Source organism: Papaver somniferum, chromosome 6 (genome assembly GCF_003573695.1).
Source record: "Papaver somniferum cultivar HN1 chromosome 6, ASM357369v1, whole genome shotgun sequence".
In the NCBI taxonomy this organism is placed as follows: domain Eukaryota; kingdom Viridiplantae; phylum Streptophyta; class Magnoliopsida; order Ranunculales; family Papaveraceae; genus Papaver; species Papaver somniferum.
The window spans coordinates 161,760,546-161,781,409 of NC_039363.1; the positions used below are offsets into that span (position 1 = coordinate 161,760,546).

The 20,864-nt window shown below is 36.2% G+C and overlaps 3 protein-coding genes across 3 annotated transcripts; 1 reads left to right on the top strand and 2 right to left on the bottom strand.

Annotated features, from left to right (window-relative positions):
• Positions 1 to 4,431: 4,431 nt before the first annotated feature.
• Positions 4,432 to 6,417, top strand: LOC113291722. Its single transcript, XM_026541220.1, has 5 exons — positions 4,432 to 5,110; positions 5,206 to 5,283; positions 5,604 to 5,677; positions 5,770 to 5,877; positions 6,028 to 6,417. Exons 1-5 carry the CDS (start codon positions 4,432 to 4,434, stop codon positions 6,142 to 6,144), a joined length of 1,056 nt encoding a protein of 351 aa, XP_026397005.1. The 3' UTR covers positions 6,145 to 6,417.
• An 852-nt stretch (positions 6,418 to 7,269) lies between these two features.
• LOC113289943 (probable sodium/metabolite cotransporter BASS1, chloroplastic) lies at positions 7,270 to 10,877 on the bottom strand. Its single transcript, XM_026539379.1, has 7 exons — positions 10,273 to 10,877; positions 9,241 to 9,334; positions 9,099 to 9,132; positions 8,952 to 9,006; positions 8,762 to 8,845; positions 8,249 to 8,536; positions 7,270 to 7,796 (listed from the first exon to the last, which is right to left on the bottom strand). The coding sequence occupies exons 1-7, from the start codon at positions 10,840 to 10,842 to the stop codon at positions 7,623 to 7,625; spliced, it is 1,299 nt and encodes a 432-aa protein (XP_026395164.1). The 5' UTR covers positions 10,843 to 10,877; the 3' UTR covers positions 7,270 to 7,622.
• Positions 10,878 to 18,078: 7,201 nt separating this feature from the next.
• On the bottom strand, positions 18,079 to 19,727 carry LOC113291723. Its single transcript, XM_026541221.1, has 2 exons — positions 19,508 to 19,727; positions 18,079 to 19,010 (listed from the first exon to the last, which is right to left on the bottom strand). Exons 1-2 carry the CDS (start codon positions 19,725 to 19,727, stop codon positions 18,079 to 18,081), a joined length of 1,152 nt encoding a protein of 383 aa, XP_026397006.1.
• Positions 19,728 to 20,864: the final 1,137 nt, after the last annotated feature.

A 20,864-nucleotide genomic window follows, 5' to 3' on the forward strand; every position in this document is an offset into this window, starting at 1 on the left:
AGGCTCTGGATTATTAGCTGCTTCCTCTTCCAATTCATTTAACCAATTTTCTTCCTGAGGTAAAACTGGTGTTTCATCATCCCCTGCTATCCAATCAAGCATATTTTTATCTGTCAGCAGGCTATGAACATCGTGGACATCGATGTTATGTCGCTTTGCTTTACCTTGAACTCTTTGCTGCTCCAATCTTAAATTGTACTGAACATATACCAAATCGTTTATTCTTGACGAAACTAAACGGTTGCGTAGTTTGGTGTGAGTTCTTTCAAACACACTCCAATTCCTCTCGGATCCAGACGATGTGTTTGTCTGGCTTAATATCTTTACCACGATCCTCTGGAGTGATGGAAACTGAGCACAGTATGACAACCACCAGCTTACAGGATCACCTTGCAGAGCAGCCAATCTTGCTGATGGTGATGCAAATTGGCCTTGCATCATTTGCATTCTTCCGGCCTAAAAATATCAAAAACTGTGAATAGAAATTCATATAATTACGAAATTAATTGTTAATAAAAATTCACACCTCTAGCATGCATGTCGCTTGTTCTTGAGGGATACTAATCATGCATTTGATATAACTTCACTGAGACAAATTTGGGGCTGAGAAATTTCATTGTTGATGAGATTGGTTGCTGGGTTGTAGATATAATATGGATTCAGAAAATGCGCTGCAGCATGAAGAGGAGAACTCAACTGATCTTTCCATCGTCGGTTAATCACACCTACAATAGAATTATTTCGAGTTTTACCCAAACCCCTTTCTATAGTTTCCACACATGTAGCAAGTGCATGAAACAAATAACCCATGGTAGGTTTATCTGAATCCAAGAAACGGATCATTTTCAATAAAGGACCAACCATCATGCATGCATTTTGGCATGTGTGCCAAAACATCTCATTCAAAATAATGTTTTTCACATCTTTAGCCGTACGAGTTTTTCCTTCTGGCGAGTTCACAAATTCTTGGTCTACAAAAAGACTCTCGATTGCATTACGTTGATCAATGATACTTTTGATTGCGATAAAATTTGTCGCAAACCTTGTTAAGCCAGGGCGCAATAGATTGCGTCCCCCAGAATGTTGTCTGAATCTAGCAAGAACCCAACCATGATTATAAATAAATTTACTGATTTTTCTAGCTTCTGAAATCACACCTTTAACAAAGGGGAACTTTTCAGTATCTTCCAACATTAAATCCAACACATGAGATGCACAAGGTACCCAAAAAAATGTACCATACTCTATGGCCAATCTCATACCTATTAAAACAAAATGAGAAATGAATTAATAATATATAAAAATAAACAACTGTAATTAAATTAAGTTGTAATAGTTACCCGCGGCTTTGAATTGGGATCCTTGATCAGTTACTATTTGAACAATATTTGTCGGACCAATATCTTCTATAACCGTTCTGAACAAACTCATCAAATACTCTGTTGTCAACCGATTATGCTCGATGTCAACGCTTTTCAAAAATGCTGTCCCATGGCCACTGTAAACTAAGAAGTTTACAATCGTATGGTTATTTTTGTTTTTCCAACCATCTGACATGAGTGTACACCCATAATCTCTCAAATAATTTCGTTGGACCGACACCACATCCTTCTGAATCCTTTGTTTTTCCTGCCTTAATAATGGGTTCGACAACTTATAGGAAGACGGAGCTCTGTATGATTTTCCGAAATTTGCAACTGCATTGAATGCCTCGTGGTACTGAGTTGAGTTGGCCACATTGAAGGGAATATCATTAGCATAGAAAAAACGTCCAACAGAAGAATCAACTTTTTCCCGGCATGTTTTACTTCTCCCAAAATTCGCCATGTTAGGTTGAGAATCTCTATTAGTATTATATTGTCCTCCCATATCTACAGACATCCTAGGTGCTTGGTGTGGTGTACGCATTGAAGAACTAGGTATGTCCATAGAGGCCTGTGGACGCTGTGATGTACCTTCTCCGGCATTAGTATTCTTACTTTTTCGTCCAAAAAGGTTCTTCAACTTCGATAACCCGCCCATTTTCTTTTGTGTTACCGGCGTTTGTTCTTCTTCATCTATATCATGCACAGGGTTCCACGGTTCATTTTCATACATATCTTGAATTTCTGTATCTTCATATTCAGTTTCTGGTACTCGTTGCCGTTTTGCTTTGTTTCTGTCTTGCACCCATACTTTTGCTAAATTTTTAATCTCAGGTGGCACATGCATGCAGGGAGTAATTGTACCTCTTTGTTGTGCCAAATGCATTTTGAAACGTGAAATTCCCGCAGACACTTCTTTTTCACAAAAATTACACTTCAACTTTTTACCATCACTCATTACAGTACAATATGCATGAAAAACATCTCGTTTTGCAGATGTTGATCCTTCCATTATATTCTGTAAGTAGGAAATTTCACATAGCAATAAGTAACATATATCAATTCATCATGCCATTTTTTTTATAAAGAAACAATGATTTTTTACGTGCCAACTGATTCAAGTTGATGGACTATTTAATTATGAATATTAACATTTATTAAAACATTTCTTAAATAAATGATAATAAAATGAACAAAAAATCTATATTTCTTAAAACATTTCTTAGATAAAAATAAAACATTTATTAAGTAAATATACGTTAATAGAATGAAACATTTCTTCACTTAACATTTCTTAAATATTTCTCAAACATCATGAAAGAAAAAAACATCGATATTTCTCAAACATCTATATTCACTACTCTAGCATCATGAAAGAAAAAAACGATAATAAATAAATTAATAACGTATTAATAAATTATATCTCTAATTGAATGAAAAATCTACAAAAAATAATTAATATTACCTCTTAAACTTGTATTTGAGAAATTCAAAATGTAAAGCATTCCTTTGAGCAAGAAGCAGAGAACCAGAGGTATTGATTTCATTTCAATTCTCTTCTTGTCCTTTTAAAGCATTCCTTTGGGCAAGAAGACATAATAGCTAGCAAATCGAAATATTCTTGAAACATTTGGAATCTCGTTGCATGCGTATATAAGCACAGGCTAGCTATGTCTTTGATCATGAAACCAACTACTCTTTTTACTTTTTTTTTTGTTTTATTTCTTTAACTTTTGAGTCTGAACTCTAAAGTACAGACCACATGTAGCATATACTGTACACACCTCCAAATGCAAAAGAAAAAGATAAATCGACTCCCTGACTTCCCTCTCTCACTCTCTTTTTCTCTAGCTAGTCTCTGACTCTCTTCCTGTTGCATTCCTTGTTGGTTAGTCTTGTAGCAAGTAGCTAAGAGCCTAGGAGTATTATTTGACAACAAAGTTTTGACTACTTTTGATTCCGAATATGCATTATTGAAATATTGGAGAATGCATTGAACTATTCGAGTGACAACTTGAACATATCAAGTGGATAGTGATAGTATGCGTGTATAAATATTGTCGGTAGACGATAACTACAATGCATTGTTATAAGTCATAGACTTAGGGTTGTGAATTTTACTAGATACCCATAAATTTGTATGTTAAAAACCCATAAACAAATAAATAAAAAATCAAATAAATAAATTAAACCAAAAAAAATGAAAAAACGTAGTAACAACGTTATTTAGACCCGTTGTAACCGTTTTCACAGCTGTAATTACCGTTACATAGGAAATTCAGATCACAAATTATTTATTTTTCTTATTTAACCGTTATCACACCCGTTATTTTAAAAAAAAAAAAACGTCAAAAAAACGCGTTTTATTCCTATATAACGCGTTTTTGACCCAAAACGTGCTCACACCCGTCAAAACACGTTATAACGGTCACGCCTAGTACCTGTGACCTGGGCCGTGACCCGTTTTTCGAACCTTGATCTGAACCCTAACCAAGGTTTGAAAAACAGGTCATGGCTCAGGTCACGGGCACTAAGCGTGACCGTTATAACGCGTTTTGACGGGTGTGAGCACGTTTCAGACAAAAATCGCGTTATTTAGGTAAAAAACGCGTTGTTTATACGTTATTCTAAAATAACGGGCGTTATAACGGTTAAATACAAAATGAAAAAGAATTATGGTTTGAAATTCCTATATAGCAGTTACAACGTGCGTGAAAACAGTTATAACGGGTTTAATTGTTATAACGTTTTCTATATATTATTATTTTATTCTTTTATTTTTAAAATATAAGTTGTAATTTTTTAATCTTTAATTTAAAATATAAAGAATTGCAAGAAAATATTTTTATATTCTTTTTTATTAAAAAACGGTTATAACTGACGTGAAAACGGGAAAAATGGTCTAAAAAACTTACGTTAACATGTTACTTAGATGGAAAAAACGTAAAATTCAATTTTAGAAAAACGGTTATAACGTGTGTGAAAAAGGGCCTAAAAAACTGTCGATATTTCCTATTTATCGTCATTATATAGACACGGGGTTCGGGGACCCTCACTACCACGATATATGGGTGTGACCGTTTTAACGGGTGTTTTATTGGAAAAAACGGGTGTTTTTGAAACCTTGACCCTAACCAACTTATATCCACTTCCCACTTCCCACTTCCCAATCTCCATTCAAGATAATAACACTCCTAGTACTAGTAGCTGTAGAAGAAGAAGAAAACCCATTTCTTTGTCTTTTCACACTAAAGATAACTCAGATCACTACTATAAAATCCCTAATTCCCAAAACCAAAACACACTCCTTTATTATTTAACAAAAACCATATTTTTATTCAAGAATAACAAGGAGGGAGGGAATCAGACCCCAGAAGAAGAAGGAGGAGGAGGAGACAAAGGGGTCAAGGAACAAGAGAGTTGTGAAAAATTGGGGGTTGTGAAGATGTGGTGGACTAATTTGAAGGCAATACTAGGGCAAAGATTGAATATTGAAGGAATTACATCATTTGTGAATGTTGTGACAAAAGATAGAAATCTTGGCATTCCACACATCACTGTGGAAGATATAAGATGGATTGATTGGGGAGAAATGAAAAAAAGAGGTTTTAAAGGTGTTGTGTTTGATAAGGATAACACTCTAACACTTCCTTATTCACTTTCATTGTGGTCTCCTCTTGAAACTTCGTTGGATCACTGCAGATCTGTTTTTGGTGATAATGTTGTTGTTTTCAGTAATTCTGCTGGTAATTTTGATTCTTTTAGTTATTTACCTTTTTTTTATTTTTTTTATCAGTTATCATATTTGATGTAAACCTCAGGATTAATTTTGTTAAATTAGGGTTGCGACAATTTGATGCTGATGGTACCAAAGCTAGAGCTGTTGAGGAATCTATCGGAGTTCATGTTTTAAGGCATTGTGAGTCTCATTAAAAAAGTTTTGATCAAAATTCAAGTTAACATCTCATGTGTTCTTATATAGGCGAATTGCGTTTGTAAAGATTTACGAATTCATACGTATTTTGGATATAACCTAGAACACTTGCAAAAGGGAAAAATATGTTTCATTTCATAACAAACTTGATTAAGATTTTATAGCAGTGCGGAATTCTTCGTCATTTCAATTATCACTATCATGTTTAATTTTCGAGGTTGCTTGAATCGCATTTCTTCCGTGCTGTTTAGTAACTTAGGGCATTCAAATGACATTTCATCTTATTTTGCTATGTTCTGTATCAGCTGTTAAGAAACCTGCTGGTGACGCCAAAGAAATTGAAAAATACTTTGGTTGCGGGACTTCTCAACTTCTCATGGTAAACCATTTTTGTATCTACAAACACCTGTAAGATATGTTTGTTGTAACCATCGTGTCTTTTACTCATAAGAATCTGTTTATGTTCCTCAGATTGGTGATCGACACTTTACAGATGTTGTTTACGGGAACAGAAACGGATTTCTTACTATTTTAACGAAGCCCCTTAGTCTTGTTGACGAACCTTTCATTGTTAAACAGGTTCGTCGTTTGCACTCTATCGCAAGTTCCACTTCTTGATCGTACTTTTTTAAATTGGTTTGGAAATCGACATTGATAAACTTACAGTTTTAATTCCTGAACTTGTGTTTTGCGAGTGATATCTTATATTTGTATATAAAATGTTTTTAGGTCAGGAAACTTGAAGGTTATTTTGTGAACTATTGGTATCAAAAAGGGTTGAAGCCAAGCAATCATAATTTACTTCAAGAAGCACTTCTATGTAAGAAGCGACCGCCACCTTTGTGAGAACACATTGGGATATTATACACTTATGCAAATTGGTTGTTCTGTTTCTCAAATGAAAAACAGAAAGTTAGCATGGCAAAGATACCGAAGAGAATACTCGCAGAGAAGGATATGTAAGTTGTCGAGTTCGATTTTTTATTTTATTTTTATTACATCAAATTTGAAATTTCTAAGAAATATAACTTTTAATGGAAACAATTTTTGTAACATACATTTTAGATTAATTTTCAGTTGTGTCATCAATAAATCAAATACTGAACCTTGCAATTGCAACTGCCTCTGTTAATCCATCATAACCTTGCAAGTCCCACATCCCACTGCTAGAAGGTGCTTCAACTTCTTTGCAGAAGTTGCACTTAGCACTGTATACAAGCCCCAACTTCTTTGCAGAAGTTGCACTTAGCACTGTATACAAGCCCCAAATATACGCAGATGTAAAGCTCAATGAAGACCCCGGACCTCAAGGTAAAGGTCTTTGGGAAAACGAATATAAGTACGCAATGGATGCCATCTGGAATTTTCAATTCAAAATGTTGAAAGACAGGCATGCTGAAGCACTGGACTGGGGTGCTAATTTACTCCATCTACATGTTAGTATCTTTTAAACTGCCGCAGTTTCTACTCATGCTAATAGGGTAAGGAAGTTCCACCAAATTTTGCTTTACTGTCGAAAATGCCATTGCCAAAGCTGACAACCTACTCGAAATTGGGTTGCTGAACTGCTCCCAATCCTAGATGTCGGTGCTATCTTTGCAAAGTAGAACCTGAGACACTACGTCTCCTTCCGCGGTGTAGGTAGTATGTACAATTATGATTCATTTCTTCTTAGCTTTATTATACACTCGGGATGTACTTTGATAAACTCGAGTTTGGTCAGGACTCGGGAGAATCACCAAGGGTATGCAGATTTGGCCAGCCAAATTAAGAATTAACATTTTGATTAGGCTTGGAAAGTTAAAAGGTAGTTGTGATATGTGAGGTGTCAAAAAGATAAGAGGGGCTCATACTCTAGGTATGCGCCCCTCTCCCATAGTAGCCAGACAGGCCAGCCAATTCGCCAATTGCTGGACAATTGGGCAAAAAAGAAACAGCAATGCAGTAATAAATGAGATCAAGTGTCCTTAGTTTCGAGAATTAATACCCCTTGGAGAAGTGATTAAATGAGATTTATGGTCTTTCATTTCCACATCAAGTTGGATCTTGATACAATTAGGTCTTTCCTACTAATTCAAATAGGAAGAGTGAAAACAAGCATAGCTGATCCTAGCTGCTTTTCAGAAAGTTGCAGATAGTTCTAATTCTATCTACCAGGCCTCAAACTCTTATGTTTGAGAGCGTGCTGCAAGCTTTCCAGCAGAAACCAACCAAACCATCCACCTTGGGTACCCAAAAAAGTACAAAACTGAAACAGCAGATTTATGCAGAGTTTCTGTAGTTGTTTCGTTGATAGTGTATCTCTTGTCAGAACACTCCTACTCTTAATCTTGTTTCATATCGGCCAATGCATCTGCTGTAGTAGGAGTAGTGCGTCTCCAAATTCCAGCCAAAACACTACCAAAAATCGAATGGCAGACACTTGAAACTGCGCATGGTACTGCAGTCAACGGATTTCCAAAATGTTGACCTGCAAGAACTACTCCCAGCACCGAATTCTGAAACCACGGGGAAGCATTGAATAAATTTAACATGTACATTTTGGCGAGATTATTATTATTATCAACCCTCCATACTTTTAGATAAATTCGAGTGGTAGTCCGGTATGAACGGAGTGGCCATTCTGAATCAAACGAGTGATAAAGTTCTTACTACTAACCTTTGACACTATTGTCAAATAGTCATCTCACTTGTCTTTTGAATCACTAAAAGCCATTACTAATAGAGAAGTAAAACTTAAATGTTAAACAATTCAGAGGGTTTTATGCTTCAAAAAAATATTCAGAGGGTTGATACTAATTTGCATAAATGATAGGAGGATGTATATAAAACTGGGGAGATCATAACTCTGGTATATATCCACCATGAAACAAATGAAATACGGAAAACGTTCGTGTCGCCAGGACTCAGGTGGGAAAACACAATGCCAGAGATAAAATGTATAGATTACCTGCATTCCGACTTCGATAGAGATGGTACGAGCAGATGAGACGTCAACCTTACACAGCCTTGCAAGTACATAACCAAAGAAAAATCCGCATGCATGAAGGAGACAGGCAGCAAGTACAACTTGTCGGCCTGATGAAAGGATTGCAGAAGCATTCCGGGCTATTGCGTTACCACATAAAACAGCTACAGTTGCCACAGCGATCGGTGGCATTACAGGGGAAACCGTCTTAACAAAACTTTGGCAGTACTGATTTAACAGAGCACCAAGCAATACAGGGAGAAGAACTACCTATATGTTATAGAACCAAATTCATAGTTAATGTAAGCAATCCAGGAAAAGCGGGAGCATCTTAGTTTTCGTTTTTCTAGTTCTTTTCAATTTGTTTACTGAAATGTACTGTTTCAAGATGCTGAGTTTTGTTTTGCTTAATATGTTGTATTGGATCAACTAACTGAAAATTTTGCGCCAGAAATGAGACTTTAAATCTTGGAAACAGAAACCAACAACCCTCACCTGCAAAGTTGACATTAGTAGTCCAGCTGCATCCACTGCAACATATTGTCCAGCAAGTTTAGCTGTCAGCAAGGGGGTCATTACCTACAGTAAGAAACAATACAAAAACCTAAAGCACTTGATGACAAAAAAGCTGATAATTAAATATTTAAAAGTAAAGATGAGATAGAAATGTTGGCGGTTTCTATACCACTGCGGAGATGGTGCTTGCTGCTGTCATTAGGACCGAAAGAGCCACATTTCCTCTGAAAGCCCATTATAGCTGTTAGATTTTGCATGTATCTAACTAATATCCCTCAAGAAATTTGGAAGATTCGATTTCTCATAGTTTACGTACCTAGCTATGTATGTAACAATATTACTTGCAGTTCCTGCGTGAACATATATAATCAATGGAAATAAAACAGAAATTAAACAGGGACAGAACTGAGCCACGGTATTTATTTACTGAGAACCAAATATACCCACACAAAACATACCTCCAGGACAGCAGCCAACCAAAATCAACCCAGCTGCATAATATGATGGCAGGTTTAAGAGCTTGCTTACAAGGAACGCAGACAACGGCATTATCTGCAACAAGTCACACAATTTACTTTCTCCCTCTTTGAAGCAAATTTAGGCCGGGCAATATGCAATCAGATATATAAAATCCAACTTAATTGTTGTTATGGTAGTCCAGGATCATATTTTCAATTGTATGCAATTGTATACACTTCTTTATTCGTGGGCAACCAGCCAAATACCATCATTGTCCTAAAGAGCCCAAAGTGTTGCACTGTGTGTAAAGCTCTCCAAGCAGACATTCGGTCCTCGAAAATAAACTCACATTCAACCATCTGGCAGCTACATTGGCATTATGAGTCCAATAACTCATGACATGAGGTATCATACTAAGGAGGTCAAGCTGGTTTCGAGGTTGCTAACAATGCAAAAGCTGAACATTTTCCAAATGGTGGTGGAGATTAGGTATGCCTCTACTAACCCCATTATCAGCAAGAATAAAATTTGAATCACAAACTCCTCCCACATTTGATGGCAAAACCTCACATCTCTTAAAATGAGCTATAGTTCCCTAGCTTGTTCATCTTCCATCTTCAAGGCTTGTAACATTTTCTTGAATCCAGGAATGACCCAGAAGAAATTTTGAGGAAGAAGATATATTTAGATGTTTTTTTTGGAATTGCATACTAATTCGTAGCTCTTTAACTAGGTGGAACACGAGATGAAAACTAGATCAATGTCAAAGGGAAAATCCAGCTTATAACTAGATTAAGTTTTGCATACTCTAACTTAATCTATCAAAACAATTTCAATAATACCTGGTTAGAACAACAACATAATACAACAAATCCATGAGACCTTCATTTAGAGTACGGCACTGTTTCAAAAACCAAAGACCTACAACATCCCTATACAATGTCTTCATCGTGAAAGTAGATCCTAAGAAATTTGTAGAGGGAAACAAAATGAAGATAAAAATGTGCGATACTGTACAGAGAGATACATACCGAGTACTGAAGAAAGAATCCACAGAGAACTTCCTTGGGCATTGAAAGAGCTCCACGAAGATCATCAAAAGTGAGGGTCATCCCCATACCAAGCATAGTTAAGGGCAAACCAATTTGCGTGATTTTGGGAGTAACCCAATTGAAGGAAGTTGGTTTGAGAAGACCGAGAAGACAACCTAATGCAACCCATACCGGGAATGCTGTAGATAAAACTTCAGCCAACAATTCAACCCAACCCCGAAAGCTTCGACCATGATCTCCATCTGCGGTTTCTGTAATTGATGAATCTGATGATTTGGGAGGACAAAAAGACAATGAATTTGGGTTTGTTGGGGGGTACTTGGTTGAAGAAGACGAGAAAATGAAGGGATATTTAGTAGGAAGTAGCAATTTGGAATCTGTTGAGTTGAAAATCGAACAAGAAGTAGAAGTAGAAGTAGAAGCAATTTTAGAGCATGAAATGATTGTTTGATTAGTATTAGTTGTTCGATTAGATTTGGGATTAGGTTGAAGTATTCTAGTGATGCCACTCACTCTACTGCCAATACCGTACACACTGCTGCTCTGCATCTTTCTCCCTCCCACAAATCTCTTTACCTACTACGCTTATGGTTGAACCGTGTTGTTATAGTTCCACTTGAGGGTACATTATTTATATGTCCCTACTTTTAGAAGCCAACAAATATATCCTTCCCCAAAATAAATATATCCCTACCAATTTCAGGAATTAAAAACCGGATTTATTAGATTACTAAAATGCCCCCTATATATTCCACGTTATACTAGATCCGACACATTAAAACTTCATTTTCATTTTCAGTTTCTCTGGTTCCCCGTCTTCTCTCACTCACTCCGCCACAGTCACTCACGAGCTGCCATTAATTCACTAGCCGTTGCAGAGAAATCGATAGACTAGCCGTTGAAACTGAAAATCAACTTCATTTCTTTCTCTCTGATAATCAACAGACCACGATCTACAAAGGAAACTGAAAAAGAAACTGAAAATCAACCGTATAAATTAGGTTTCATCAGAAAACATAACCGATTTCACTTTCGTTTCATCGTCAACGTTTCATCATCAACGTTCCATCATCAGAAAACCTATTTGAACGATTTGAAGATTTCAAAATTGAACAGGTAAAACCGTAATTTTTTGATGTCAGATTTAATTGATGCATGGATGTTTTGGTCTTGATTTTGTTAATGTAATGATTATATGTTAGTATTTGGCAGATTATTACACTGCGATTTACTAATTAGGTTTGATTTTGGTCTTGTTTAGTTAGTTTTGAGTTTTGGTTAGTGTTCTTGGAAGGAAATGATTTCTCGTCAAATCTGAGTATTTTGTATGTGACTAAAACAAGCATAATTTGAAGATTTTGAATGTTTGCTAGTTATGTTGATATTTGTCTTCAAATTTTTGGTATTGTTTTGCTCAGATGCTTGTTCAACTGGTAAGTGTTTGAAAAATGTGGTTCTGGATGTTTGGTTGATTTAGCTATTTTTGTTCAATTTAAGGGTCAACAACAGTTGTTGATCCAAAAAATTTTTGGATCAACAGTGGAAGTTGATCCAATATAGGGGATAAACAACAGCAGTTGATCCAAATAAAAATTGGATCAACAGTACAAGTTGATCCATGGTATACAAATTTGTTTTACTGTTGATGTGTTTCTGAAAGATTTTTAGATTTTTTTTGTATCAACGGCAGTAGTTGATCCAAATAAAAGGGATCAACAATAGAAGTTGATCCAATTTAGGGGATAAACAACTGCAGTTGATCCAAATAAAAATAGGATAAACAATAGTAGTTAATCCATTGTATGCAATTTGTTCTACTGTTTTACTATGAAAATATGAATGCTAAGTTGCTAACTATGATAATTGTTGAACTCAGGTTGAGAAGACATAATGCATAGAAGATCGCCAAGGATATTAAAGAAGAATCAAAATGAGAAGGGCACGCAAGAGATTAGGAAAGCTAAAGAACCAAAACAAAATGTGAAGACCAAGAAGAAAATTGAAGAAGAGCCAACCAGAAAGAGGAAGAACAAGAATACAAATGAAGAACGAAATGTGAAACAAAAGAAGAAAGCTGAGGAAGAACCAGAACAATCGGAATCAGAATTCGAAGAAGAAGAAGCACAAGAAAAATCAGATGATCAAGATTCTGAAGAAGAGGAAGATAAATCTGAAGAAGAAGCAGAAAAGAGCAAACCGAAGAAAGTCGTCAAAGGTAAAAACATAGATTGTAATATTTGTGCTGATATAACATAGATTGTACCCTATATATAACAATGTTGTTTAAAATATCGAAAACAATATGTAAATGATTGAGCTTCATGTATGCAGGAGAGTCAAGGGCGAAAGAAGAAGAATCGGAATCAGAATCCGAAGAAGAAGAAGAAGAAGAAGAAGAAGAAGGGCAAGAAGATTCAGATGATCAAGAGTCGGAAGAAGAGATTGTAAAAGTAGCAGAAAAGGGCAAACCGAAAAAAGTCGTAAAAGGTAAAAAAATAGATTGTAATATTTTTTACAACAACAGGCCGAAAGAAAAATGATATAACAAAATGATATGTGTGCTGGTATATATATCTAACTATGTTGTTTGAAATATTGAAAACACAATGATTGATCTTCATGTATGTAGGCGGTTCAAGGACGAGAGCAAAACCACAACAAAAGCTGAAAACCAAGAAGGTAGAATCAGAAGAATCAGAATCAGAATCCGATGAAGAAGAGCAACAAAATTCAGATGAAGAGAATCAAGAGGAGAGCAAACCAGAGCCACAACTCAAAGGTAAAAACATTGACTCTTTAATGAAATAATATGTGTAAGCAATCATAGTTTTGGATCAACAGTCACAGTTGATACAATAAATATGTGTAATCAATCATATTTTTGGACCAACAGTCACAGTTGATCCAATAAATATGTGTAAACAACCACAGTTGATCGAATAAATATGTGTAAAATATCACATTTGATCCAATAAGAGGTAGTTAAAAGCATGAACTGTGATTACACATATTTATATGTCGCACCTCACTTGGGGGCTACGCCCCCTCGTGAAAATATATTATGGGTAGAATGTGAGAAAACAAAAGTTTATTGTCAAAAATGAAAATGAAAATGATTTGAGTTTCATGTATGCAGGAAAGTCGAGAGCAAATGAAAAAAGAATCAAAGGAGGTCTCCAACCATTGGCTGATATGGGGAATTTTCTATGCAAAAAATTTGAAGTAGAAGATGCAAATAACAAAGTTCAGACCAGAAAAACCAAAAGATTGTCCAGACGCAATAATGAAGAATGAGGTTGTAAGCAAACTGAAAAATGCAGCAGAAGATGAGTCTGATCCGGTGCATTTTGTAAGAATTTTCGGTATGTGGTTATGCACGGTTTTCTTTTTCCCAAATACTGGTATGACCGCCTCCCCAAAGAAATGGTTGCTTCATATATTACTGATGGACAAAGTGTCATGGCCGGATCATGTTGTGGAATGTTTGATTTCGAACCTGGCAAACAAGAAGGATACACAATTAGCTATCGGTGGCTGCACAACTCTCCTAGTGGTAAGGAAAAACGTTAATTCTGTAAAAGTAAAATGTGTATTGTTGTAGAGAGTGAAATGCATACTATTGGATAAAAACTAACATTGTTGTTTATATTATGCAGTGTTGGTTCTGTGAACGTACCAAAAACTACATCGACAAAAGGAAGAATTTTGAAAATGCAACTCTGAGATTCCTACGATGGGACCAGAACGCATTGTGCAAGCAGCTTGTAGCTGATTTTAGTAAGGAAGTCAACAAGAAGGAAATCGATATGACTTGGTTCCGCAAGACGGTATTTTTTTTTACTATATTTATCTTTACTATTACAAATGTATAATTTTTATTGTGGATCAACAAAGGAAGTTGATCCAATTTTTACTATCTTTATATTTACTATTACAAATGTACCATTTTTTTTGTGGATCAACAATGGAAGTTGATCCATGTGAATGGGATCAACAACCAATGTTGATCCAGTTTTACTGTCTACAATATTTTGATTTGTGTTGATCATGCTTCGCAGTTTCATTAAGACTTTGTTGATCCAGTGTCTGCTGAGGAGAACTATTTAATTGACATATCGGCACCTGCAAGAGAACTGGAACAAGATAGGCAAAAGATAAAGGAACTAGATGAAGAAAACATCCTTCTTGATTGTGACAGGCATGAGATTCATTACATGGACAAGGCTCAAATCAAAATGTTTGTACACAACACGATATTCTTGAGAGAGCTGTATGAGAGGAACAAGGAAAAACTACAGCTGTAAGCTGGAGAACCGGAGCGACTTGCTGATATTGACAAGAACATAAAGGAATGGAAGGAAGAAGAAAGGATTTTTCAGGAATCACTGAATGAAAATAAACCAGTGTATACAGGGAAAGAATTTGAAGGTTTGGAATTCGAAGATTTGTTCACACAACAACAAAAAGGCGAATCATCTGGAAAAGGTAATCAAGATGAAATGAACTCTGCGGCGAATGATCAACCAACAGATGGAAATAGAACTAGAGTAGACATGGAAGTGGATGATTCTGCGGCTGTGAACAATGAAGACACTCAAGAAATGAACGATTCGTTGGGAACTGAAGATGGAACTCAAAGTACATTGGGAACTCAAGATAGTTTTGGAACTCAAGATAAGTTTTTTCAGAAGGGTTTTTTGAGTGGAATGACGTATTCGGAAAAACAAACAAGTAGCAAAAATAAGGAGAGTTGGAAGAAAGGATTTCATGCAGGAAGAGAAGTAAATAAAGCTGATGACTTAGAGCTCAATACTGTGGTCGAAAACGTTACAGAGCTTTATTCGGTGGTGGAAAACATTCCAATATCTGCTGGAATAGTAGAAGAGAAAGGTGACATACAAATGGAAGAGAAGAGTCCGTCTGTTGAGAAGAAGAATGATGACATACCAGCGGATCTGATTGTGTTTGACACTCCTCCTCTTTCAATAATAAAACCTGATGAAATTTCTGCTAATGTGCAAACATCTCCCTCACAACCGAGTTTCGGTGCAATAATGGATGAGATAGATCGTGAGGCAACACAACAAGCAGAAGAGGTTGAAGAGCAAAGTGAAGAGGATGACAATACACAAGGAGCTGCAATACGCGCAGGATTGAAGAAATTGTTTAATTTGGATGCAGTTGAGGAGAAAACTGAAGAGAAAACCGAATCAGAGGAACAATCCGATGGTACAAAAGCATCAGAAAAACCGCATGTCAGTTCTCTTGTGAAACGGGTGAAGAAGGGAGAAAGGTCGAAGAGAAAGCCGTATAAACTTCAAAGTCGAACACCTCCTGCTAAGCGTAGAAGGGGACAAAGGAAAGGTGGAAAAGGAAAAAAAAAACAGAAGCAAATTGAAACAATTGACCTCGACACTCTCGACAGTCAAATTGACAACACACCAGCGGAACCCATAAAACTGATGAAGCCAAAAAAACTAAAGTTGTGGAAAAAATTCACTGACAGCGAAAGAGAAGTCATCGAGCCATTCTTTGAGAATGCAACTGAATGGTATGTAATAACATATTCGAAGTCAAACACCTCAGTTCACATAGTTATTTTTTGGGTTATGCTAGCTCTTTTTAATAACATATTCATTTGTTGTTTATTTTGCAGCGAGAAAGCTTATAGTTTTTATTTCTGCAATCAAGATTTTGAAGTAGTCATCGATGGGAAGTTCATACAGTGTCTACTGAATAATCAAAACATTCATGTTGAGATTGTTGATTACTAAATCAACTTGCTGAAATCAAAGATGGATTCGCAGGATAAACCAGATTACAAGAACCACGTCATTCTCTCAACAAATGATTATGTAAGTAACTGAAAAATCTTGGTTTGTTTTGTATGTCAACAAAAATTGTTGATCCAAATAAGTTGGATCAACAACCATTGTTGATCCAGATAGGTTGGATCAACAACTATTGTTGATCCACATAAGTTAGTCTGATTATGAATGAATGTTACAGGTATGTATAGCTTGAGGAGTTTAATTGCAAATACGATATGTTGTTCATTTTATGTTGTTCTCTGGTTACGATATCACAGTTGCATTTTTTTTATTGACAAATGTAGCTTTTGTTTATAATGTAGATGATCCATAACATGCAAAACTAATATATTTGTTTAAAAATATTGATACAGCCGATATTGGGGATCGCATTAGCCACTAAAAATATGGCAAAGGTAGAGAGATGTGGGGTTCCAGAAAAGGTGAGGACCAGTTACACATGGAATGTTGAAGACACATAACTTATCATACCAATGTGCTTGACTGACAAGGACGGTGTTGGATAGCATTGGGTGGTGCTGGCGTTGGTAAAAGGAAAATGGATAGTATACAACTCTGCAAGGCGAAACACAAATTACAAATGGCAATATATGGTGATGATAGTACCACTGACTCAATGGCTGAATGAAATGGGCCACAGAGATCCGGAGACAGGTGGTAATATCGAGACAAGCTTCTCACATTGTACTGTACCAACACAAGACTGATGCGACTGTGCATTGCACACTTGCATGTACATGAAGAATTTGGTGAAGCGTGGAAACTGTGAACACCTATCTGAAATCGCTAACTTAGATGAGAAGTTGAACAAGAAGCGAGTGAAGATTGCAGTAAGAATCTTGTCAGAATTGGGTTCATGGAAGAAACCGGAACAACTTCCTGATTCAACTACTGACTCTATTCAACAAAAAATCCAATTGCAAGACTCAGTTGAACCAGTAGTTGATCCAGTAGATGAAGCATTAGCTGAACCATTAGAGTGAGCTTGATGTCATAGTCTGTTCATGGTCTGTAAACAAAATCTAACTGTAGTTTTAAAAATACTTATCTTAGTAAGTAAATATTATTGTATGTCTGATTGAATTATTATGAACCATTATGAATGAATTATTTGTTACAGGTATTTGTTTTGTCTGATCATTTATGGATGTATTTGTTGTCTGATTATGGATGAATGTTACATGTATGTATAGCTTGAGGAGTTTATTAGCAAATACAGATGGAGCCATGCAATTTTTTTGTTTGTTCTGTGTGTCAACAACCACTGTTGATCCAGTTATGTTGGATCAACAACCACTGTTGATCCAGTTATGTTGGTCTGATTATGAATGAATATTACAGGTATGCAAATCTTGAGGAGTTTTACTAGAAAATACAGTTATGTTGGTCTGATTATGAATGAATGTTACAGGTATGCAAAGCTTTAGGAGTTTTACTAGAAAATACAGATAAAAGCATGCAATTTTTTTGTTTGTTTTGTGTCAACAACCATTGTTGATCCAAATAAGTTGGATAAACAACCATTGTTGATCCAAATAGGTTGGAACCCAAGAACAATTTTTCCACACAATAGTGTCAACAACCTGTAAAATCAATAAACCTGGAACCTTCCAACTAACATATACTTGAGAAACAAAACAATAAAATTCATAACAACAGATAAGAATGTATGTCATTAAAACAAGTAACAAGTGCAAACCAAAAAAGAAAAAGAAACACCAAACTGGTAAGAAACCTAAAACAAGTTTGTTCATAAACACCACAAGAACTTCAGAATAACATCCTCTTCAAGAAGTTGATAATCCTGGAATGAGACTCCTTGCGAAACGTTGGTGCACGAGGAGCCAAAGGAGCTCTGCGACATGTTCGACGGTTGTGAAAGGTCAGCATCCCACACTGGCCACACTTCCTCTTCTTCCGCACCTTTTCACGAGAACCCCTGTACCTAACACCTTTAGGTCTTCCAGCTTGTTCTCGACCACCGGTGGGAGGCAAAAATATACCCATTTTCATTAGTTCCAGGTGTCTTCTCAGAGTCAGGAATAGGATAAATGGGTCGAGAGTACAACCTTCTATAGTAATCAGAAGTATAGTAAGGGATGATGTAGTTGTACGGTTCATCATTTCCAATCTGCAACATTGCTTTCATTGCATGAGTGCAAGGAAAGCTATGTTTTTGCCACCATTTGCAGGTGAAAGTTCTAGAATCCAAGTCGACAGTATGCTTCCCAGTTGGAGAAATGATCTCAAATACCTTCTCACTTGCTCTCCGAAACTTGTATGCACGACAGTTGTTTATCCTCTTGTTAAACCTTGATTGCATACGAGGAGTGAGCCTTGTAGTCCACTTGTTAGACTCCACTAACCTCTTGTAATTCTGCTCCATTACCTTAGCACGAATAACATCAACAAGCTCAAGTGCTGGAAGCGGCTTATCATGCTTACTGACGTTGTTAAAACTCTCAGCAATATTAGTTGTGTTCTCACCCCACCTTTCTCCTAGAAATGCATGAGCAACCCAATTCTCGAATGGAATCTTCATCATCCAAGCAACCACTGAATCCAACTTTAGGTTGCTCATACTCTTCGCAGCAGCATAAAAATTTTCCTTTGTTAATGCAGTGTAGCACTCTTCGAATAACTTGACTGCAGTTTGTCTACTCCTGCCCTTTGGAACAGGAATATTTCCTTTCATATGGTACAAACAGAACAAATGGAAAGCATTTGGGAAGACTTCAGGCACATGCTTCAAAAGGCTGATTCCACGATCTGATATGATGGTCAGTGGACGATCTTCAAGAATAATACCCTTCAAATTGGTTAAGAACCATTGCCAACTATCACAATTTTCACTTTCGACAATTCCAAATGCAACTGGATAGATCTCTACAAAAACCAAAAAACAAAGATAAGTCACCAGAAACAAAAATAAGTGACCAGTAACTAGTGTCAACAAACAAAGTTCCATTTCAGTTGGATCAACAGTGGAAGTTGATCCATTTTAGTTGGATCAACAATCACAGTTGATCCAATAAAATCTGCGTAAGCAATCAAAATTTTGGATCAACAGTCAGAGTTGATCCAATAAGAGGTAGTTAAAAGCAAGTATTTCAATGCAGACAAAAAAAAACAGTCTAAACTAACCTAAGCTACATATAGAATGTGAGAAACCTAGCTAAATTTATCAAGAAAATGAATGCATAACAATGGATCAACAGTAACAAGTTTAAACATTCATGGATACAAAATGAAAAAAAGTAAAAGGTTAAAAATCACACGTTAGTTACCAGTTTTTCCGCAAGCAACCATAAGACCACCTTTGAACTTCCCAGTGAGAAAGGTACAATCGATAAATAACATCGAACGTCAGTAATTGTTGAAACCAGTTATAGAAGCTTCAAAGGCCACGAAAAACCTTTTGAACGGACGCGTCACACTATCATACTCAAAATTCACGACGCTTCCAGGATTGTAATGTTCAATGGCATCTTTATACCAAACAAAGTCTGAATAAGACTTGATGTCATCACCCCAAAGAAATTGCTTTGTGAATTGTAAACCGTGGTATGCCTGATTATACATGAGATCAACTCCATATTCCATTCGGAGTAAATCTATAACGTCAGAGGCAGTCTTCTTCTTCTTAGATGCTCATAAATCATCTACCAAAATATCCTTCATAAACGATTTTCTCATCCTAACTTTTGATGGGTCTGAATTAGCTAAACTACATGAATGCTCTCCAATGTATCTCTTGCACTGAAATACACCTTTTGTATTGGCGAGGAGAGAGGCGTGAAACCTCAAGGGACAATTTTCCTTCTTTTTGAACTTGCACTCCACAATGTATCGCACAAGGTCACTCTTCTTCAATTTGTATTTGCGACCACTATTTATTTCATACTTTGTAACACAATCCTTAACTTCTTTAATACCACCTTCAAACAACTGCCCTGCTCCAGTTAAGATGTTGACCCAAGCATCAGACTTCTTCGGGACCTTTTTGATCAAACACGCATCATCAGTGACGTCTTCCAATACAGCCAGCTCATCGCTTGAAATATAACTCGATGATGACGAAGAAGCAGGAGCAGGAGCAGAAGAAGATGATGAATAAATAGAATCAACACAGGTGCTTAACTGGATTTCAAACTTCACCAAGTCAATCCCTTGTGAGATGCAGTAGTGAATGAAAAACCTCAAATCCAAATCATGATTGATGACATTTGAGATCCCTTCTACAATGTAACCAAAAAGTATGAGTTCTTCAAGAACATAAGGCCTGATTGCAAAATTTGTATTTACTTATCATCTCCTTGACAGTAATTGATCCTGAATTAGGATGCGAGATGGTCTGATTGCAAAATTTGAACTCTATAACAACCATCTTTGGCCTGCAATAAATAATAAACAGATAGTGGTATTCAGAAACTATGGATCAACAATCACATTTGATCCAATAAATATGGATCAACAATCACAGCTTTGGATCAACAATCATATTTGATCCAATAAATATGAACCAACAATCACAGTTTTGGATCAACAATCACAGTTTATCCAATAAAATATGTGTAATCAATCACAGTTGATCCAATAAATATGTATAAACAATCACAATTGATCCAATAAGAGGTAGTTAAAAGCATGAATTTCAATGCAAACCAAAAATAAAGCAGTCTAAACTAACCTAAGCTACGTCGCACCTTAAATTCAATGTAGAATGTGATAAACATAAAA

Coding starts and splice junctions, on each gene's coding strand:
- LOC113291722 (XM_026541220.1), top strand. CDS start 4,432: ATGGGTGTGACCGTTTTAACGGGTGTTTTATTGGAAAAAACGGGTGTT. Junction 5,111..5,205: donor TGTTTTCAGTAATTCTGCTG/GTAATTTTGATT, acceptor TTGTTAAATTAG/GGTTGCGACAATTTGATGCT. Junction 5,284..5,603: donor AGTTCATGTTTTAAGGCATT/GTGAGTCTCATT, acceptor GTTCTGTATCAG/CTGTTAAGAAACCTGCTGGT.
- LOC113289943 (XM_026539379.1), bottom strand. CDS start 10,842: ATGCAGAGCAGCAGTGTGTACGGTATTGGCAGTAGAGTGAGTGGCATC. Junction 9,335..10,272: donor GATTCTTTCTTCAGTACTCG/GTATGTATCTCT, acceptor GACTTGTTGCAG/ATAATGCCGTTGTCTGCGTT. Junction 8,846..8,951: donor CAAGCACCATCTCCGCAGTG/GTATAGAAACCG, acceptor TTCTTACTGTAG/GTAATGACCCCCTTGCTGAC.
- LOC113291723 (XM_026541221.1), bottom strand. CDS start 19,727: ATGGAATATGGAGTTGATCTCATGTATAATCAGGCATACCACGGTTTA. Junction 19,011..19,507: donor CTTTGAAGCTTCTATAACTG/GTTTCAACAATT, acceptor TGGTTTTTGTAG/AGATCTATCCAGTTGCATTT.